The sequence below is a fragment of the Pimephales promelas genome, chromosome 4 (genome assembly GCF_988280905.1).
Source record: "Pimephales promelas chromosome 4, fPimPro1.hap1.1, whole genome shotgun sequence".
Lineage (NCBI taxonomy): Eukaryota > Metazoa > Chordata > Actinopteri > Cypriniformes > Leuciscidae > Pimephales > Pimephales promelas.
This window is the reverse complement of record NC_142772.1, coordinates 40479324-40497472: the sequence shown is the minus strand read 5'-3', so window position 1 is coordinate 40497472 and position 18149 is coordinate 40479324. Positions and strand designations below refer to the sequence as shown.

General features: G+C 39.6%; 1 protein-coding gene across 2 annotated transcripts in view; it reads right to left on the bottom strand.

Annotated features, from left to right (window-relative positions):
- The window catches only part of LOC120470000 (transmembrane protein 132C), a 190029-nt gene that overhangs the window by 38719 nt on the left and 133161 nt on the right, over positions 1-18149 (bottom strand). For both annotated transcript variants that reach the window (XM_039659365.2, XM_089130523.1), the window contains exon 4: positions 8321-8504. In XM_039659365.2, the coding sequence (XP_039515299.2) occupies positions 8321-8504 (184 nt within the window). The remainder of the gene's footprint in view (positions 1-8320; positions 8505-18149) is intronic.

Sequence of the window (18149 nt, the reverse complement as noted above, 5' to 3'; positions counted from 1 at the left end):
ATTCCACTAACCACTCTGTAATATCCAGGTGAGTCAGCGTGCATTAGGCTATGTGTGTGTTTGCTCTCCGCTGCAACCCCTTTCTCTGACACACAGGATAAGCGTGTGCTCTTTTATTTACGGCGTGACTCTTGACTCCATTACTTTGCCTTTTGAAGAATTACCCTCTGAAAGCTTATCAAATTTTGCGTGTAAGCGTATCTGTGCCCTACATTTATTCATCTATTTTTTTTATGTGTGTGTTTACAAATAATGCAGGGGAAAAGCACACATCAATAAAGGGGTTGATTGAAAAATATTTTATTATTATCTCTGGAAAAAATTATACTGTGGAAACAAACTGATCATAATCATTGCATAAATATGAATATGGCATGGCCACTTTTGACTGGGAGGAATATGAGTGTGACCCTTCAACATGTTTTTAACTGGGAAAATTTTAGCAGTAACCACAAACCAACCAACAAATTAATTAATTTAATATAATAAAATTAGGGCTGTCAAACGATTAATCGCATCAATGTGGGTGTACTGTGTATAATTATTTTATATATATAAATACACACACGTTTGTGTATATTTAAGAAATATTTTCATGTATATACTGTATGTAGATTTATATTTAATTTATATTAAATAAATATAAATATTTTATACATAAATTACATATTTTTCCTTAAATATACATGCATGTGTGTGTATTTTTATATATACAAAATAATTATACACAGTGCACCCACATATATTATGTAAACACAAACTTTTATTTTGGATGCGATTAATCGTTTGAAAGCCCTAAATAAAATATGAAGATTGACCTATTGAGGTGGACCAAGATTTCTCAATGTTAAGCAACTCTTTTTACTGAAGCATTGCTGTAAGAGGGAAAAATTAGATTTCATCTTTTTCATGGAGTGAGTGGGAAACAGTAATAAAAAAAAAAAGTACAGAAAAAAAGAAATCAGCAAAAAAAAAGGTCATTTAAGCACTCCTATATGTCATAAACAACTGATCCATCGCTGAGTCATGGCTCTGACAGCTGTAATTATCATTGTTCTTTAATAAACTGTCTACCAGTCAAGAACAATCATAATAGCTTTCCCTATAAATGCCTTCATATAGATTTTCTTCTTTTTATAAAGAAGAATCATCCTCTTCCAGAAAGAAAACCCTACCTATTTCTTAATTTGATTACTTTGTTTTGCTCGTACCTTAGCTATCGATTGCATTTACTTTCAGATGGGCTATGTTTTATTTTATTTTTGTGTTGTTGATTGTATTTACAGGGTAAAACGGCCCCTGAAGAGGGAGTGATAAATCTAAGTTGGCAAGGCAACAATGAATAGAACAGAGATCAAAGCCCTTAGTGGACTGTGTGCCTCCGTTAGGCCTGTTAGGGGCTTCGGTCCCTGGAGCCGCCGTCATCCAGGCCCTCGGAATACGACGCTCTGTCTTATTCAGAAACACAAAGGGAGAATCGGACTATTAAACACTCCGGAAAAAATGCAAAACATCACCATTTACGCTCTCGTTTTACGACTTTCTTTTTTCCGATGCCACTGTTCCCTCCCCTCTTTCTTTGACCTGTGGGAAACAGCCATTCATCATATCGTATTATTAAAACTAGGCATGGCAGCTCCATGTACAGCCTGTGATAAATATAGACAAGACTGCTCTCTCTCTCTCTTTTACACACACACAGTCACAAACTCTCTCGTTTGCTTTCTTTCTCTCTCCTCAACCTGTCTTTGCTAGCTTAAAGTAAGATAATGAGGAAGACGAACAGAGACACCAATATATGGCGAGTGTGTGAAAAAATTTGAAGGTGGCATATGAAGGTACGGTTGAGAAATGAAAGGTAATGGGCCAAATGAATTGCTTCAGGCAAGACAATCTTTAAATTTCCTGTCTTTAATTACATTGACGCACCAATCCCAGCAGGTCCAGCCGCTACTTCAGGCCACTCTTTCTCAGGGATGTTTCGTCCAAGGCGGCAAGGAAGGCAGTGCGGATGTTAAAATAAGCAACAGTACAAAAATAAAACCAACAAATATTACAAAAAAATATTAGATGAAATGATGTGTAAACCCCCCATTTTCCTAAAGCTACCAATGGCGACACCATTGGTTAATCTTTCTGAAAGAGGCTGAAACTGAAGCGCTAAAGTGTGACATGATTGTGAGGTGGATGATGGCAAAAAATGAGAGAGGATGCTTACATATCACTTGTGATCAGCCGATTACCCCGTCAGTGAGATAATGGCATCTTATCAAGTTTGCAACCTTTCTGCAAATCTGCCAGAATGGGTCAAATTGATGGAAATAGATTGACCAAGTATAAAGTAAACAACTCACCATTTACAACAAATTCACAATTGAACCTGAAATTGCATGAAATTATCTATGAGCAAGTCCATCTAAGTAATCACTCTATTAAACTTTTAAATCCACCTATCCAAACCTTAAAAAATAATATGTAAATGAGGATACCATTTTAACGTATATGGTATATACAGTGTTGTGCCTGAACACGTTCATTGAACGATAGTTCATATTTTGTGCGAACGTGAACGGAACGTAATGTATTACTGCCTGATGAACGATACTGTGAACGCGTTCATTATGGTGTCTGTGAACGCACGCTCTCTCAGTTTAACTTCGTTTAGGGTGCCAGATTTCTATAGAGCCTTCCAGGCAAAAACCCGGCTAAAACGCACGTAAACAGGCCTTAATACATAGTGAAAAAAACACCCAATCTGGCAACACCAGCCAACAGTGTAACACCGCGCCACATGCGTCATCAAAACAAAAAGCAGCATGTAGTCGAAAAAGCATCGAGGAGGCGTCGTATCATATGATCAGCTTTAAGACAAGGTTGGTGAGGATGGGAAAAAGCTTACATTTCTGTGCAAACTTTGCCTGCCGGTAAAATAATTGCCGTCTGTGGTTGTATACGGGCTGTGGGAATAAAACATACAAATAAATAAATAAATAAATAAATAAAAACAGCTCGCAGCAGCATATAGAGAAAAAAAACAATGAACTAGTTCATTTTTTGGAACTGTGAACTATAAACTGAACTAGTTCATTTAAAAATTTGTAAACTGAACTTTGAACTTGTTTATGTAGAAAGTGGACTTTCCCAACTCTGGGTATATACGGCTTGGAGCCAGAGGGGCGTAAGTGGCATTTTGGGCGAATATGAGTTTATATCACTTTATATCAAAATAAAGGTCTCGATGAGCTGTATCCAATGGTGCCAAAATTACCTATTTGAGATCAAACTGTACTGAATAAAGCAACAAAAAGGCATATCTAAAGTATTTGACTTATTTTTTAAATTTGAAAACGTTTAAGAAAATTTTCATTGTCTTATATGCCATTAATTTCTTTTACATAAAAACTCATTCATGTAAGTATGCCTGTGGTTGCAATGTTTGTGGTTTAAAGTTAATAATACAGGTGACTGAAGTGTGGTCAAAATTTTGTTTTGTCTCTCCTGTGAAGTTTGTAAAAAGCCACTTACGCCCCTCTGGCTCCAAGCCTTAGTTATGTTCTGTGTAAAAAATATGAACAATGGAAAAAATGGAAAAAAAAAAAGCATTTTTTTCTTTAGCTTAAACATTAAATTCATTAATGTATTCATACACTTGGAACTCCTATACAAACTGAAATTGAATTAATTGTCAGCGGTCTTTTACTGTTGCTAAGCAGTTCAGAATCTTTTTTCTCACTATTGTCAACAGCTAACTTTGCACTTCTTGACCTTTTATAAAACACTCTCATGCTAAGTTTTGTCTGAAATATAAATAAAATATAAATCATGATAGTGTTACTTGTACAAACTTCTAAATGCAATTAAATCGTAAATCACTTCCACGCAAATTAATATGTAATCTTATAATTGATGCCACCTATAAAAGGGTGAAAACACATTAGTGTAATTCCACTGTAATATAGATCTGTGATATCTTTGTATTTTCTCATTTTCCTTAACAAAGTGACTGATCAAAAATGCAGAAAAATCATTATGTAGATGAAACAGCATTTGTGAAATTGCAAAACTTCCCTATTATTTCCATCAATGCTGTTATAATTTGAATATTGCTACACCACACCATACAGTGTTTTATTATAATATAGTATGTAACTGTAAGTTAAAACTATGTAATATGGAAACTGTATAAACATCAAATGGAAAATTAACCACGTTCACATTCTAAAAATCCCAATGCCGCATTCAAGATGTTGATTCCTCATTTCCGAAGTCTTCTCTACTGCCCTAATTCGTCATGAAAAGCATCCATCCCCCTCAATCGCACGTGCTGTGATTGTCTTCATACCGTTCCATACATCTCCATTGCTATAACCCATTAATCATTCATACAATATGAAACAGTAATCGAAATAAACCACAATACTGCATGAGCAATTCATTTAAAGTCTCCTCTTTGCCCATCTCTCCATAGCAACGGCTCATCGCCGTGCAAATTTATAATTTCGAATACGGCTGCTATTAAGCATCGTGCTCCCTCTCTCTTGTTCACTTGCCCCACTCTTGCTATCTTTCCCTAATGTAAACAAACGCAGGCAGACCGGCATTAAGCAGCACAGCTGAAAGCCCCGCCCCTCTCGTAGCTACACGGCCCGCTGGGTATTTCAGCAACTCATTGGAATCTTCAAACAACAAAGATAAACAAGTGTTCCAATTAAGAATTAATTACCGCTCAGACACTCAACGGCTTCTGCTCGCTCCACTGGGAACAACTCAAACTGCAGGAAGCACATCCACACACACACACACAAATAGCAAAAAAGATAAGATAGAGGGGTCACATACGGAACACATACAGAAGAAAAGGTGAGTATGAAGGTAGAAGGTAGGAGGTAGAGAGAGAGATGGAAAAAATGCTAAGAAAATGGCCTGGAGGTATCACCGTCTGGGGCTTAAAACACTCTAACAAGCCCAAAGCAGAATTACACAGCACCTCAGATGTAAGGAAACAGCCACACTGATCCAATTTATAACTGGCTTTCAACACCAAAGAGTGGAGAGGGGCGAAATAGCCTCTTTCAGTACATACTCATTGTGGGTAAAATAGCGTCTACACAGCAAGGCAAATTACTGCTAATAGGTTGTATCTCTGCTGGAACTCACCAAGTACTAAAAGCTACTCTGAGCACAAATATGTCCTGTTAAGGGTTTATTTGTGGGGTAAATCCACACAGGATGGGTTTTGAAAGTGAGGTTTTTTTTTATGTAGAAATTAAATAACATCTGCAGTTTATTACTTACCATCAGTGATGTATAAACTCAATCTTCTACAAAAACATTACCTTTATCACACACACAACTACATCCTTTTGCCTATCATTTGCTTTACACTTGTGTGTGTGTGTGTGTGTGTGTGTGTGTGTGTGTGTGTGTGTGTGTGTGTGTGCGTGTGTGTTAATGAACAGTGTTGGGCCACTTCCAGCATTGACTCCTTCATCTTCTGACCTTTTCTGCCTGGAAGTCTCTGAAGTCACGTGTCTCTGTCTTTCTTTACTGACAGGTACTCAGGAACTCTAACAAGCTCTAACTTTAAGAGGTTTTGACTGGATGTCAGAAAAGATGGAAAGACAAATTGAGGAAAGAGATCATTTATAAAATAGTAATAATTACCTATATTTGTTTTTACAACATCTATAATAAGGTTCAATTTGTTAACTTTATTAAACTACATTAACTATCAATAAAAACACTTCTAAAGCATTTTTGTTTTATTTTAGTTAAATGTTCATTCAAACATACTAATACATTATAAAAATGGCGTATCTGTTAATATTATTAAATGAACATGAGCTAATATGAACAAACAATAAAGCAGATTTTTTATTAAGTAATGTTGAAAGGTCAACACATACTGCAACAAATGTAGTGCGCACTTACAAATGGCACTTTATTTTCAAAGTGTTGCCATATCTTAACTTTAGATATATTTTATATATGTACATAAAAAAAATAAATGTATATATTTATATACATTTTATTATAGGTACAATTTTTTTAATGTTTTTGAAAGAAGTCTATAATGCTCACAAATTTATTTGTAACAATATAGACCCCTTTTCAGTTGGTAAACATGGTGACGTTTTTATGTGGGCGGAGCTTAGGTGGAGGCAAAACGATCCCTCTGGCCGCTTCACTAATGCTAGTTAGCAAGTTTTATTAGCTTGTTTTTTAACAATGACAGGAGAAAATCAGATTTTATCTTAATGTGTAAGGTCACTCATTGTCCAGGACTGCGATTGTTATTTTTAACGGACAGAACCAGATTGGCCGACCCGTAGCCGCCTACACGCTCACTCAATGCATGGACGATCTGACAGGATTAACGTACGTTACCTCGGTTGAGTGGCCTGACTTCTACACCTACCTTATAGAGAAACCGATCGTAAAGAGAAACTGAGGGCATATAAATCTTTAGATGCCTATAACTTGTGCTGAATGGTCCTGTACAAGACTTGTGTGTATGATCCGCTGCCGAGCCAGGGCAGAGAAGACGACAATGTAAAGAGTGTCATTACGGTGCGATTTTAATCATGTGAATATTTTCAAAGAAATAAAAAATCCAGATACAGCATATTCATTTTTCATTGATACTTGCACCAAACAACACAATAAGATGACATTTAATAATAATAAAAGTAATTTAAGCTCCTTATTATGAAGCCGAATCTGTGCTGGTTTGCATTGGCAGCCTCCAGTTTTCACTTTGTTTTGCCTCCAGCTAGCGCCGTAACGTAACTGTGACGTTGGCGCAAAAGGGGTCTATAGAAGTCTTCACCGTCACTTTTGATTAATTTAATGAATTCTTGCTATATATATATATAGTATTTACATAGATAGAACCAAAAAATCTATTAAAATTGTATGTGATTTAAAAATGGTATAACTATAAAATACACACTATCCTCCTACATCAGTCTCTATGACTTTCCCCCACAGTGGAAACAGCCATTCAGCAATGCGAGAGGCTCCATGGTGAGAGCGAGCTGATGGGTGCGTGCTGGAATCATGTACCCCAGCAGGAGAGCCCAGTTTGGGGCTGTGAGAGTCACCTCTCCCCCCTGCTGAAGGCACATGTCTCATGGAGCTCCAAACAGTAGGGGAGGAACACATGACCTGACCCATTTGAAGGTCAAAACACAAGGGTGATAAAAGAAAAAGGTGTCTAGGTCGTGGCCTAGTGGTTATCACAAGTGTTGATGCAGGACACTAAGGCCCACATCATGACCTGATCCTCTTCTCTTTTCTATTTCATTATAACTTCCTGTCAACTCAATAATATCTCATCAATAAAAAGAGCTAAATTGTAAATAAATAATCAACACCCAAATAAAAAATAAGATGAAGATAAATGAACATTTTCTGATCTGTATGTAATGCGGTAAAAAAAAGTGGGCATTGAAGAGTGGAAATTCCTCACACCGGCTTTGGACCAAACATCCATACATCTCTCTTGCTCTTTCATCTTCACTATTGACTGCTCATGCTGCGTTTTAGAGAGCACAGAGATAGCTGCTGCTTTCTATTTGCTATAAACGTTCTTTGCGTCCTATGGTTCTGACATGACAAAGTATTGTTGTTCATATCACACAGAACCACAGGAGGCTGCTTGTCTGAAAGACTGACATACTTAAAGTCTTAAATCCCTACAGAGCCTGCTTATAACAGGTCAGGTGGATGATTTTGTTGGATGATACAATTTCATCATCAAATTCAGCACTGCCTGCGCTTAAGTTTTCATTAAATAAGAACTTCGGCTAGGGAACTGACTTGACGTGACTGTTTTTTTAAAAGGAAATAAATAAATAGGAGTTTTGCTTAATTGTCATGACAATTATGTAGATGAACCATAAAACGCTGCAAGACTAACGGGGGCTTCAATTTCCTTAAATGAGAATTCCATCTAACGAAGGGAAAATTGGTGCATGTTCAGGACTAGAATGTTATTCAAAGCTGAAATCTAAATGACACAGCATTGTTCTCCAATCAGCAAAGCATTTTCAGGACTGTATGTCAGATAAAAGAAGATAAGATTAAAGAAGATATGTGTAATTGTAATTTCCATTATCCCTGTTTAAAGGGGACTACATTAATGAAATGAAATACTTTTTTTTAACATATCACTGGTAAAATTAAAAAAAATGATTGTCTATGAATTAAAGAAAAAACAAGGGACAGTATTTTGGAGAAGTATTTGGGAATAAACATATTACCTAAGGACAACTCTAGAAAATATTGAGATGATTTTGTGTGAAGGGTGCATTCTCACCTCAGCGATGGGTACGATACCCTGTAGGTCTCGCTGGCTGATGTAGAGAGTGTAGATGACTTCGGCAGATGCTCCAGTGGAGGGATACTCTATCTGCCAGCGGATGGACTGCGATGACCGCAGGTTGATGAAATTGTCAATCTCAAAGTCCACCCACATGATCTCATAGAAAGAACCATCAAGTCTGTTGAGAAAAAGAGAAAGACAGATGTTGGATGAGCGTGAGAGATAATGAGAGAGAGAGAGAGAGTCTAGGATGAAGAAAGATCAAAGGCTTTAGTACTACCACTACTGCCCAGAGACAGATTTCATCCTGTTTTGATGTCTATTCACACATCCTCCCGGACAGCAGGGGGCAGTATAGCAATTGGCCTCCAACCAAAATCTAGTAAAAATTATGATGTGATGACTTTAAAAAGCCCTTATAACAAAGAGGCCTTTCATGATATAGCCTGCATCCGACTTCTATATAATAAATGAAAAACAGTATGTGAAAAGAGCAGTAAAAAAAAAAAGTTTGCAAAAACTACCGGGATAATTGACTACTTCCGACGAGATACTAAAGTGCGCATCTAATGAACACTTTACTATTCAATTTACTATCCCACTTTAATTACAGTTTTCTTGGCACTGTTTTATAGGGTCTTAATGATATACTTAAAATATGCACTAATAAATTGTTTATTAAAGCTGCAGTCTGTAACTTTTAGCGCGCTAGTGGTTAATAAACAAAATGTGTATGTATCTTGCAAAAAAACATTGTAGCTGGAGCTACTTCTCTCTGTTTATGTTTATGACTTAAAGTAAAACAATTTTTACAATATTTCAATATTAAAAAAATAAATAAATTGGGGGATTAGCTTAATTGTAATGAAAATATTGTCAAAAAATGCATGTTCTTAATAGCAAATAAAAATAAAAATTATACAAAATATTTAAACGGATAGTTCACCCAAAAATGAAAATTGAGACTCGTTCACTTTCGGAACACAAACAAAGATCTTTTTGATGAAATCTGAAAGCTTTCTTTCCCTCAATTGACAGGCTACGCACTTTGATGCTTCAAAAAGTTCATAAAGAGATCATAAAAATAATCCATAATTGAACGGTTTTGTGACGATCAGCAGCCGTGGTGCCCTCGAGAGCCACTAGAGGGCACCCTCTCCCCATGTTTGTTTCCCCATGGACTCTTTGTGTTTCATTATGTTCAGCTGTGTTTCATTATTGGTTATTGAGTTCCTTATTTAAGCCTGAGTTTTCCCTGTGTCCCTTGCGAAGTCTTGTTACACTGTAAGCGTGCAATTCCGAGCGTTATTCCCTGTTCTGTCTCCGTGTTTCCCTGGACTCTTGACCCTTGCCTGTTTCCTGGACTGTTCACGAACCTGTGCTGCCTGCCTCGACCATTGCCTGTTTTGACCACGAGTTTCTGGATTGCCCCTTTGTTTCAGTGTTTGCTAGTTTTCATGTCTGCCTGTTTTAATAAAGTGCTGCACATGGATCCGACCGTCTCTGTCCGTACGTTACAGAAGACTTCGCCAAACGAGGATCCAGCAGACTTTCTGCATCTATCCGCCGTGGTCAAGACCCGCTCTTCAATGCTAGCCTCTCATAGTTCTCAGCTGGCGAGACTAACTTCTCTCCTCGAGGAACTAGCAAGCTCCGTGCAGTCATGGTCTCCGCAGAGCACAAGCACTAATCAAGCCCAAGCTCCCGCTGCACCTGTTCCACCGCAACCCTGTGTGAGTACCGCATGCAGTAATTCCAGTACGCCGTTTCCCGAGAAGTTTAATGGCTCACCTGAAGCGTGTGAAGGATTTCTTCAGCAGTGCAGTTTATATATGAAACATCAGCCCCAGTTATACGCCTCGGATACCGACCGCGTTTCTTTCATCTGCTCACTGTTGACTGGAAAGGCTCTGGAGTGGGCAGGCACGTTTTGGGAACCAGGTCGGATGTCGTTTCCTCCTTTCGACGTGTTTACCGCCCTGTTCAGAAAGGCTTTTGAACTCCCCGCAGAAAAGGAGGGTCTCGAGGAACTGCTCTTTTCCCTGCGCCGGGGAGTTTCGTATGCGGCGGATTTCTCTCACTCACTCCGCACGCCGCATAAGCCTCAGCTCGCTAAACTGTTTGATCCTCCCTTAAGGACCGTCAGAGGAGCTTCTAAGCATATCGGTCCTGCCAAAACCACTCATCATGTCGGACCCCTCGAGCCCGTATCCCGCACTGGCCCTGTTAAAAGTGCTGTTCCTAAGACAGCGGAGGTGTCGCGGGTCGAACCGGAGATTGAGCGCGTGCCAGCCGACTCGAGTGAGTCAAGTGCCGAGCTGAGTGAATCAAGTGAGTCAAATAGCGAGCTGGGTGAATCGAGTGCCGAGTCAAGTGAGTCAAGTGCTGAGCCGAGTGAATCAAGTGTGTCCAGTGTTGAATTTAGTCTGTCCAGTGAGTCTTCAGTTCAAGTAATTGAATCTCCTCTTCAAGTGAGCGCTGCATCTCCTCTTCAAGTGAGCGCTGCATCTCCTCTTCAAGTGAGCGCTGCATCTCCTCTTCAAGTGAGCGCTGCATCTCCTCTTCAGGTGAGCGCTGCATCTCCTCTTCAGGTGAGCGCTGCATCTCCTCTTCAGGTGAGCGCTGCATCTCCTCTTCAGGTGAGCGCTGCATCTCCTCTTCAGCTGAGCGCTGCATCTCCAGTTCAAGTGAGTGAGTTGTCCAGCCCAGCGAGTGTGTCTAGCCCTGTGACGCGCCGCCGCAGGAGGAGAAGGAGGACTCGTTTGGTTCGCCAGGCCCCGGTGAGCGTGCCCAGACTCCTCGCCCTGCCGGCCCCGCCTCTGCGCCTCGCCCTGCCGGCCCCGCCTCTGCGCCTCGCCCTGCCGGCCCCGCCTCTGCGCCTCGCCCTGCCGGCCCCGCCTCTGCGCCTCGCCCTGCCGGCCCCGCCTCTGCGCCTCGCCCTGCCGGCCCCGCCTCTGCGCCTCGCCCTGCCGGCCCCGCCTCTGCGCCTCGCCCTGCCGGCCCCGCCTCTGCGCCTCGCCCTGCCGGCCCCGCCTCTGCGCCTCGCTCTGCCTGCACCCTTCAAGCTCCGGGAGGCCTTTCCTGTACCAGTTCACCACCCAGAGGCTCCTCCCGTGAATTTCCCCAAGTATTTTTTGGGGGGGGGCAGTAGGTACTCTGTGGGGGCCATGGAGGTGATCCTGACATGGACCTCTGAGTCCGTGAGGGCCATGGAGGCGAGGCTGTCATGGACCTCGCCTGTGTCTGCTCTGCCCTGGCCGCCATCACGTCCTGCTCCTTCCTGGTCACCCACGCTCCACGGCCCCAGGCTTCTCCATGTGCCTGGCCTCCTGCCTCTCCATGGGCCTGGCCCTCCATCCCAGCCCCCGTTGACCTCCCCCCGGAGCTCTTAGGAGCGTCTGGAAGCCGCTCCTTAGAGGGGGGGTTATGTGACGATCAGCAGCCGTGGTGCCCTCGAGAGCCACTAGAGGGCACCCTCTCCCCATGTTTGTTTCCCCATGGACTCTTTGTGTTTCATTATGTTCAGCTGTGTTTCATTATTGGTTATTGAGTTCCTTATTTAAGCCTGAGTTTTCCCTGTGTCCCTTGCGAAGTCTTGTTACACTGTAAGCGTGCAATTCCGAGCGTTATTCCCTGTTCTGTCTCCGTGTTTCCCTGGACTCTTGACCCTTGCCTGTTTCCTGGACTGTTCACGAACCTGTGCTGCCTGCCTCGACCATTGCCTGTTTTGACCACGAGTTTCTGGATTGCCCCTTTGTTTCAGTGTTTGCTAGTTTTCATGTCTGCCTGTTTTAATAAAGTGCTGCACATGGATCCGACCGTCTCTGTCCGTACGTTACAGGTTTAGTCCAAATTTTCTAGAAAAAGCCTTGATCACTTTATATGATGAACAAAATAAATTTAGGCTTTTATTAACATACAGTAAACAGCAAACAGAAGATCAACCAAACCTGACTTAAGCGCAAGAACAAACCACTTGCGGAATGTTTATATGAGAACAAAAGCTGAAAATTCAATCTGCTCATAAAGCGATCCAGTCTCTTCAGAAAATTTGGACTGAACCGTGTTTTTATGTTTTCCGATCTCTTTGTAAACTTTTTGAAGCGTCAAAGTGGTAGTTGTAGTGGTAGTACAGCAGTCAATGGAGGGACTGGAATCAAATTCATTAAAAGATCTTCCTTTGTGTTCCGAAGAATTGGGGTAAATTACATATAACAAAAATCTGATTAATACTAATAAAAAATATTAGGTTACAAATAATTTATATCCTCATTATGTATAGATTAAATTACTGTATAAGTTTCACTAGAGTGCCTTCTGTTCAATGCACATAAAATATCTCGAAAGATATCAACAATTTAAAGGGTTTCCTTCCTGTAATCACATCCACAGTATGAACTCGAGTGCTTGATATGCACAGGAAATTAGAGCAATAGAAGCCCATTAAATAAGATTTACTGTGGGAAACAATAGTAACAGCCGGTAGACCATGCATCTTAATACAATTAATGAATAACATGATGTCTGTGCATTAGTGTGAAGGTTAGAAACTGAGAAAAAAGAGATAAAAAGCATCGTATCATTGCAGAATCAAGAAACCACAGTTCTCAGACTGTTCCGGGCATGCATTTACAAAACCTGCTCACCATAACACATGGAAGAGGAGATTTCAGCCAGCTCTTGCTATTTTTTTGTTTGCAATATGAATCCGGCTGTCATTCTAAGGGTCAACACATACAGGTGCCAGGAAACAAAGTCATATTAACAAGATACCGAACCAAGATCTTCACAAGATTTATTTATAGCACTTAATACTGTGGCAAATAAACATGATATTACCGACCACTGTATATAGCTGTGTTTTTATGCACGTGAAATAGTCTGTATTTTGGTGAGGCTTTGATCAAAGACTATTATTTCAATGTGCTATTATTATGCTTTTATTAATTTCATGTTAACACACCCCTGAACAGCACAAAACTCAAATGACCTGCGATTAGTCGCTTTACATCACAATCAGACAGTCTTTTCTAATCTAAGTGGGAAGTTTTTTTGGCCGAATTATACAAAGTGAAGCAAACTTTGTGTGAGAGTAAAAAGTCTTGCTTTTTGATGCACACATACTCCTGCAAAATCCATTTACTTGAATGACAGGAAACTTCATGATTGCGTTCTCTTGTTTTTCTTGTGAATGAACGCACGCAGTTAGATCACAACCTCTCTAAATGCTCCAAGTTGAACTTTGGCCTCAGATCAACAGGGGCCAAATAACTGCCTCCCCCCTCCATCCTTGTTATGACACCCCCAAAATGAGTTCAATTACACTCGCCCAATCGGCCGCTTGATGGATGTGCTGCTGTCTGACCTCTTCCTCCTTCAAAAAGAATGTTCTAGAAGCAGTAAATGAATCAATAAACCAACAGACAATACTTTATTGCAGAGATGGCATACATCTACAGGGAGTGGGGAGTGGGGAGAGAGGGAGGGGCGGCCAGTCAGAAAACGAGAGATAAATAATGTTATGGAGAACGAGAGCAAGGAAAAAAGAATCAGTCACAGTCCCTCCCTGTCTCTTATGGAAGCGCAATGTCATTTCTCTGCAAAAGCAGGAGCGTTTTGTCATTATTCACTCATTTTGAGTCAGACAGTGAACTTGCCCAAACACTGAGCTGAACAATGAGCCGCAGACGAGCGAAACACATGCACACGTGGTCTTTCACAATTATACGCAAACACAAATGCGCTGAACGGGACTTTCACGAGCGTTAAGAGGATTAGTTATGTAGAAGCAGATGAGAAGTAGAAAGGACAGCAGAGTTGTTAGGCATTATAAACGGCTGGATAATAAGCAGGGCGGAAGAGCGTATGCCAAAGGAGAGATGCATTGTGGGAATGATCAACCTCATGTTCTAACCTGTATGATTTTCTCTCTTCTATGTGGAACCCAAAAACGCAAAAGAATTTGAGCATTGAATGTCTTGTAGCTATCAAATCTCATTTGTGTCATAATCAAGAAACAATCATTGATGTCAAATGGCAATTTTAAATATGCAAATGAAAGTGCAAAAGAGAATTTTCCACCAATCGGTTCACTGAAAAGTTCAAACAATTCATCATGAATCAGACATTCTTCTTGAACTAATTGTCTCAAATGCCTCAAAGAGAGCGGATGTCAAAGTTTTCAGAGAATAACAACTTGAGTTGGGTCAAACAAAGCTATCATACAGCTTCAGACAACAATTTAGTGCATTAGTGAGTCAAATGAACCACTTTAATGGTTACTTTTCCCTCTTTTGGAGCTTGAATAATGGAAAACATGACATTCAAACATTTCTCCTTTTTCTTTATGCAGATGAAAGAAAGTCATACAGGTTTGGGATGACATGGATGTAAATGATGACAGAACTTAAAATTTAGCATGAACTGTTCCTTTAAGAGAAGACAATAATTGAATATACAGTTTTACTATTACTGTTAACTATACATCTATAACTATTACTATAACTGCCTGAAGAGTAAACAGTGAAAATAGCCCTTCCGAAACCAGCCCTTTTGTGTTTTTAAGTGCATGTGATCATGTGTGTGTGTATTCTCACCCCCTCAGAAACCCCAATGCAATTAAGCAATTATCTTTCCTTAAAGTAAGTTTGGAGGCATACGGGGAGAAAATACAGGCACTAGTGCTTTGGAGTCAAAACACAAACCTTCAGTCAGGATTTTTCAGTCTCTCTCTCAGCTATAATTAATTTAAGCAGAGGAAAGAAGAGAGAAGAGGGTAACACTTTAAAATAATGGTCGGTAGTTAACAAGTAGCTATGCAGGAAGTAATAGGTAGTACTGCATTAACACCTAACTTAATACTATTAACTAATATGGAAGCAATATTAACTAAGCAGTAAGTAATAGGTAATTTAGTACAAAGGTAGTTCCTTGGTAGGTATTTGACAACGCATTCTCACCCCAAGGCGTCACCTTTGACCATGCTTCAATATTTGACGTTTTAGGCGCCCTTTAGCGTCAGTTACATGACGCGATCCTACGGCGTCATCTAACTGACGCTAAAAGAAAGCGTCTGTTAGAGGACGCGGTTAGGTTTAGGTGTGGGGTGGGGGTAGGGTACACGCGATCCTAGGGCGTCATCTAACTGACGCTAAAGGGCGCCTAAAGCGTCAGATATTGAAGCATGTCCAAATGCTTCCCAAGGCGTCAGTTAGGTGACGCCTTGGGAGTGAGAATGGGCTGTATTTGATCGTTACTAAAGAAATATATCCTCATTGAGAACTACTTGTGAACTAAGAATTAATAACCAATTAATTACTAATCACAAAAGTAACATGTCTAAAAAGTGAACAATTGTGGGGGTTTTATACTCTTAACATGGATCATAACATTTCAGAAGCATGTGCCTCAAATGGGTTCTTTGTTGAAACCAGTTTATAGTTTATATATCCCCCCAAATACATTAGCTAGGTTGAGATTGTGACCACTACTCTTGCCAGGATGGACGCATGTTCTCTGTTTATTTAAAACTTAAACATAAAATAATCCTAATAAAGACAGTTTTTAAAAATAAAATAATTATGAAGTGATGCTGACACTCTCATGATTGGATTAGTTCACTATTATGAGCTCTATTGAATGTCAGTCACATATATCAGACTCCAAAAACCTATAACTTTATGTTACAGTAGCTGCCTTAGGAGGACTTCTCTTTAGGACATGAATATAAACATTGATGTTCACTTGTCAAAAACAATTAGCATATTTAATGAACAGTTTTACAGTTTGTTAGAATATTAGTGCCTCACAGAACCTGTACAGTATGTGTCAAATATAAAATTAAATAATTTGTATTATTTGTGAAAAAAATGTTAACTCCTCAATAACTACTTAAGCGTTACCTTGTCATCCCGCAGGAACTACTAGTGATGTGGCCCATTATTTTAAAGTGAAAAACATGTTAACTCCTAACTAACTACAAACGTTACCTTGTCATGTTTACAAGGTAATGCTTGTAGTTAGTTAGGAGTTAACATGTTTTTCAAGGTAACGCTTGTCATGTTTACAAGGTAACGCTTGTAGTTAGTTAAGAGTTAACATGTTTTTCACTTTAAAATAATGGGCCACATCACTAGTAGTTCCTGCGGGATGACAAGGTAACGCTTAAGTAGTTATTGAGGAGTTAACATGTTTTTCACAAATGATACAAGTTATTTAATTTTATATTTGACACATACTGTACAGGTTCTGTGAGGCACTAATATTCTAACAAACACTGTAATCTGGAAGATGTGGTTTTGCGCTTATCGTAACATAAATGCAGTCTATTTCTTCATTAAATATGCTAATTGTTTTTGACAAGTGAACATCAATGTTTATATTCATGTCCTAAAGAGAAGTCCTCCTAAGGCAGCTACTGGAACATAAAGTTATAGGTCTTTGGAGTCTGAGATATATGTGACTGACATTCAATAGAGCTCATAATAGTGAACTAATCCAATCATGAGAGTGTCAGCATCACTTCCTAATTATTTTATTTTTAAAAACTGTCTTTATTAGGATTATTTTATGTTTAAGTTTTAAATAAACAGAGAACATGCGTCCATCCTGGCAAGAGTAGTGGTCACAATCTCAACCTAGCTGATGTATTTGGGGGGATATATAAACTATAAACTGGTTTCCACAAAGAACCCATTTGAGGCACATGCTTCTGAAATGTTATGACCATGTTAAGAGTATAAAACCCCCACAATTGTTCACTTTTTAGACATGTTACTTTTGTGATTAGTAATTAATTGGTTATTATTTCTTAGTTCACAAGTAGTTCTCAATGAGGATATATTTCTTTAGTAACAATCAAATACCTACCAAGGAACTACCTTTGTACTAAATTACCTTTACTGCTTAGTTAATATTGCTTCCATATTAGTTAATAGTATTAAGTTAGGTGTTAATGCAGTACTACCTATTACTTCCTGCATAGCTACTTGTTAAATACCGACCATTATTTTAAAGTGTTACCGAGAAGAGAGGAGTCTCATTGTCCCCAACTGTATTAATTAGCCATCATCGATTGGTTCAGGGTTTTTTTGGCCGCCACAAGTGCCGAAAAGGTAGGAGTGTTTATCTTATTGTGGGTCAGAAACCAAAAGCAGCTGAGAGGAAGACTTGTTGTTTAACTTTTACTGAGAAAGTAGTGTTTTAGAGTGCTGGACAGAGGCAGAGGGGATTGAGAAGTGCAGTCAGCCAGGTTCAAAGAAACGTTTGTCACCCGTGACGGGTTCACTCAGGTAAAAGTGTACTTCAGGACATCGCTTAAGAGAGTTTCCCCTCAAGTGTCCACAAAGAGCGAGCCAAGGGCTTTCAGTTGACAGGATGTCTCTAATTAATCTGTCACTGCGCACAAGTATTCTGCTTGAAGAGATTACAGTTGTGATGTAATGGAAGTAGCAACAAATCTTTTCTTTCATATTGTGATCAACATCCGAGTAAAAAAAAAGATTATAAAAAAAAAAGAAGAAAGATGGGTGAGGACTTGGTTCTTTCCATGTTTTTTTTATATGGATGGAGGCAGTGATTTTGAGTATGAATGTGAGCTAGCAGGTGATTGTAAAAAGTGGCAGTGTTTAAGCAGACTATGGGTGTGTTCACAGTCACACTAGGCAGGTTTGGTTCAATTAAAGCAAAGGGTCGCTTCTGCTGTTTTGACTCCTTTACTCATTTTATAAGCTCTTCTTGAGTTGTCAGCTCCATGATAACTACATAAAGAGAGCACATTTAACCTTGGTTTGGATGGTTGATAAGTTCCGTCGCAAAATATACA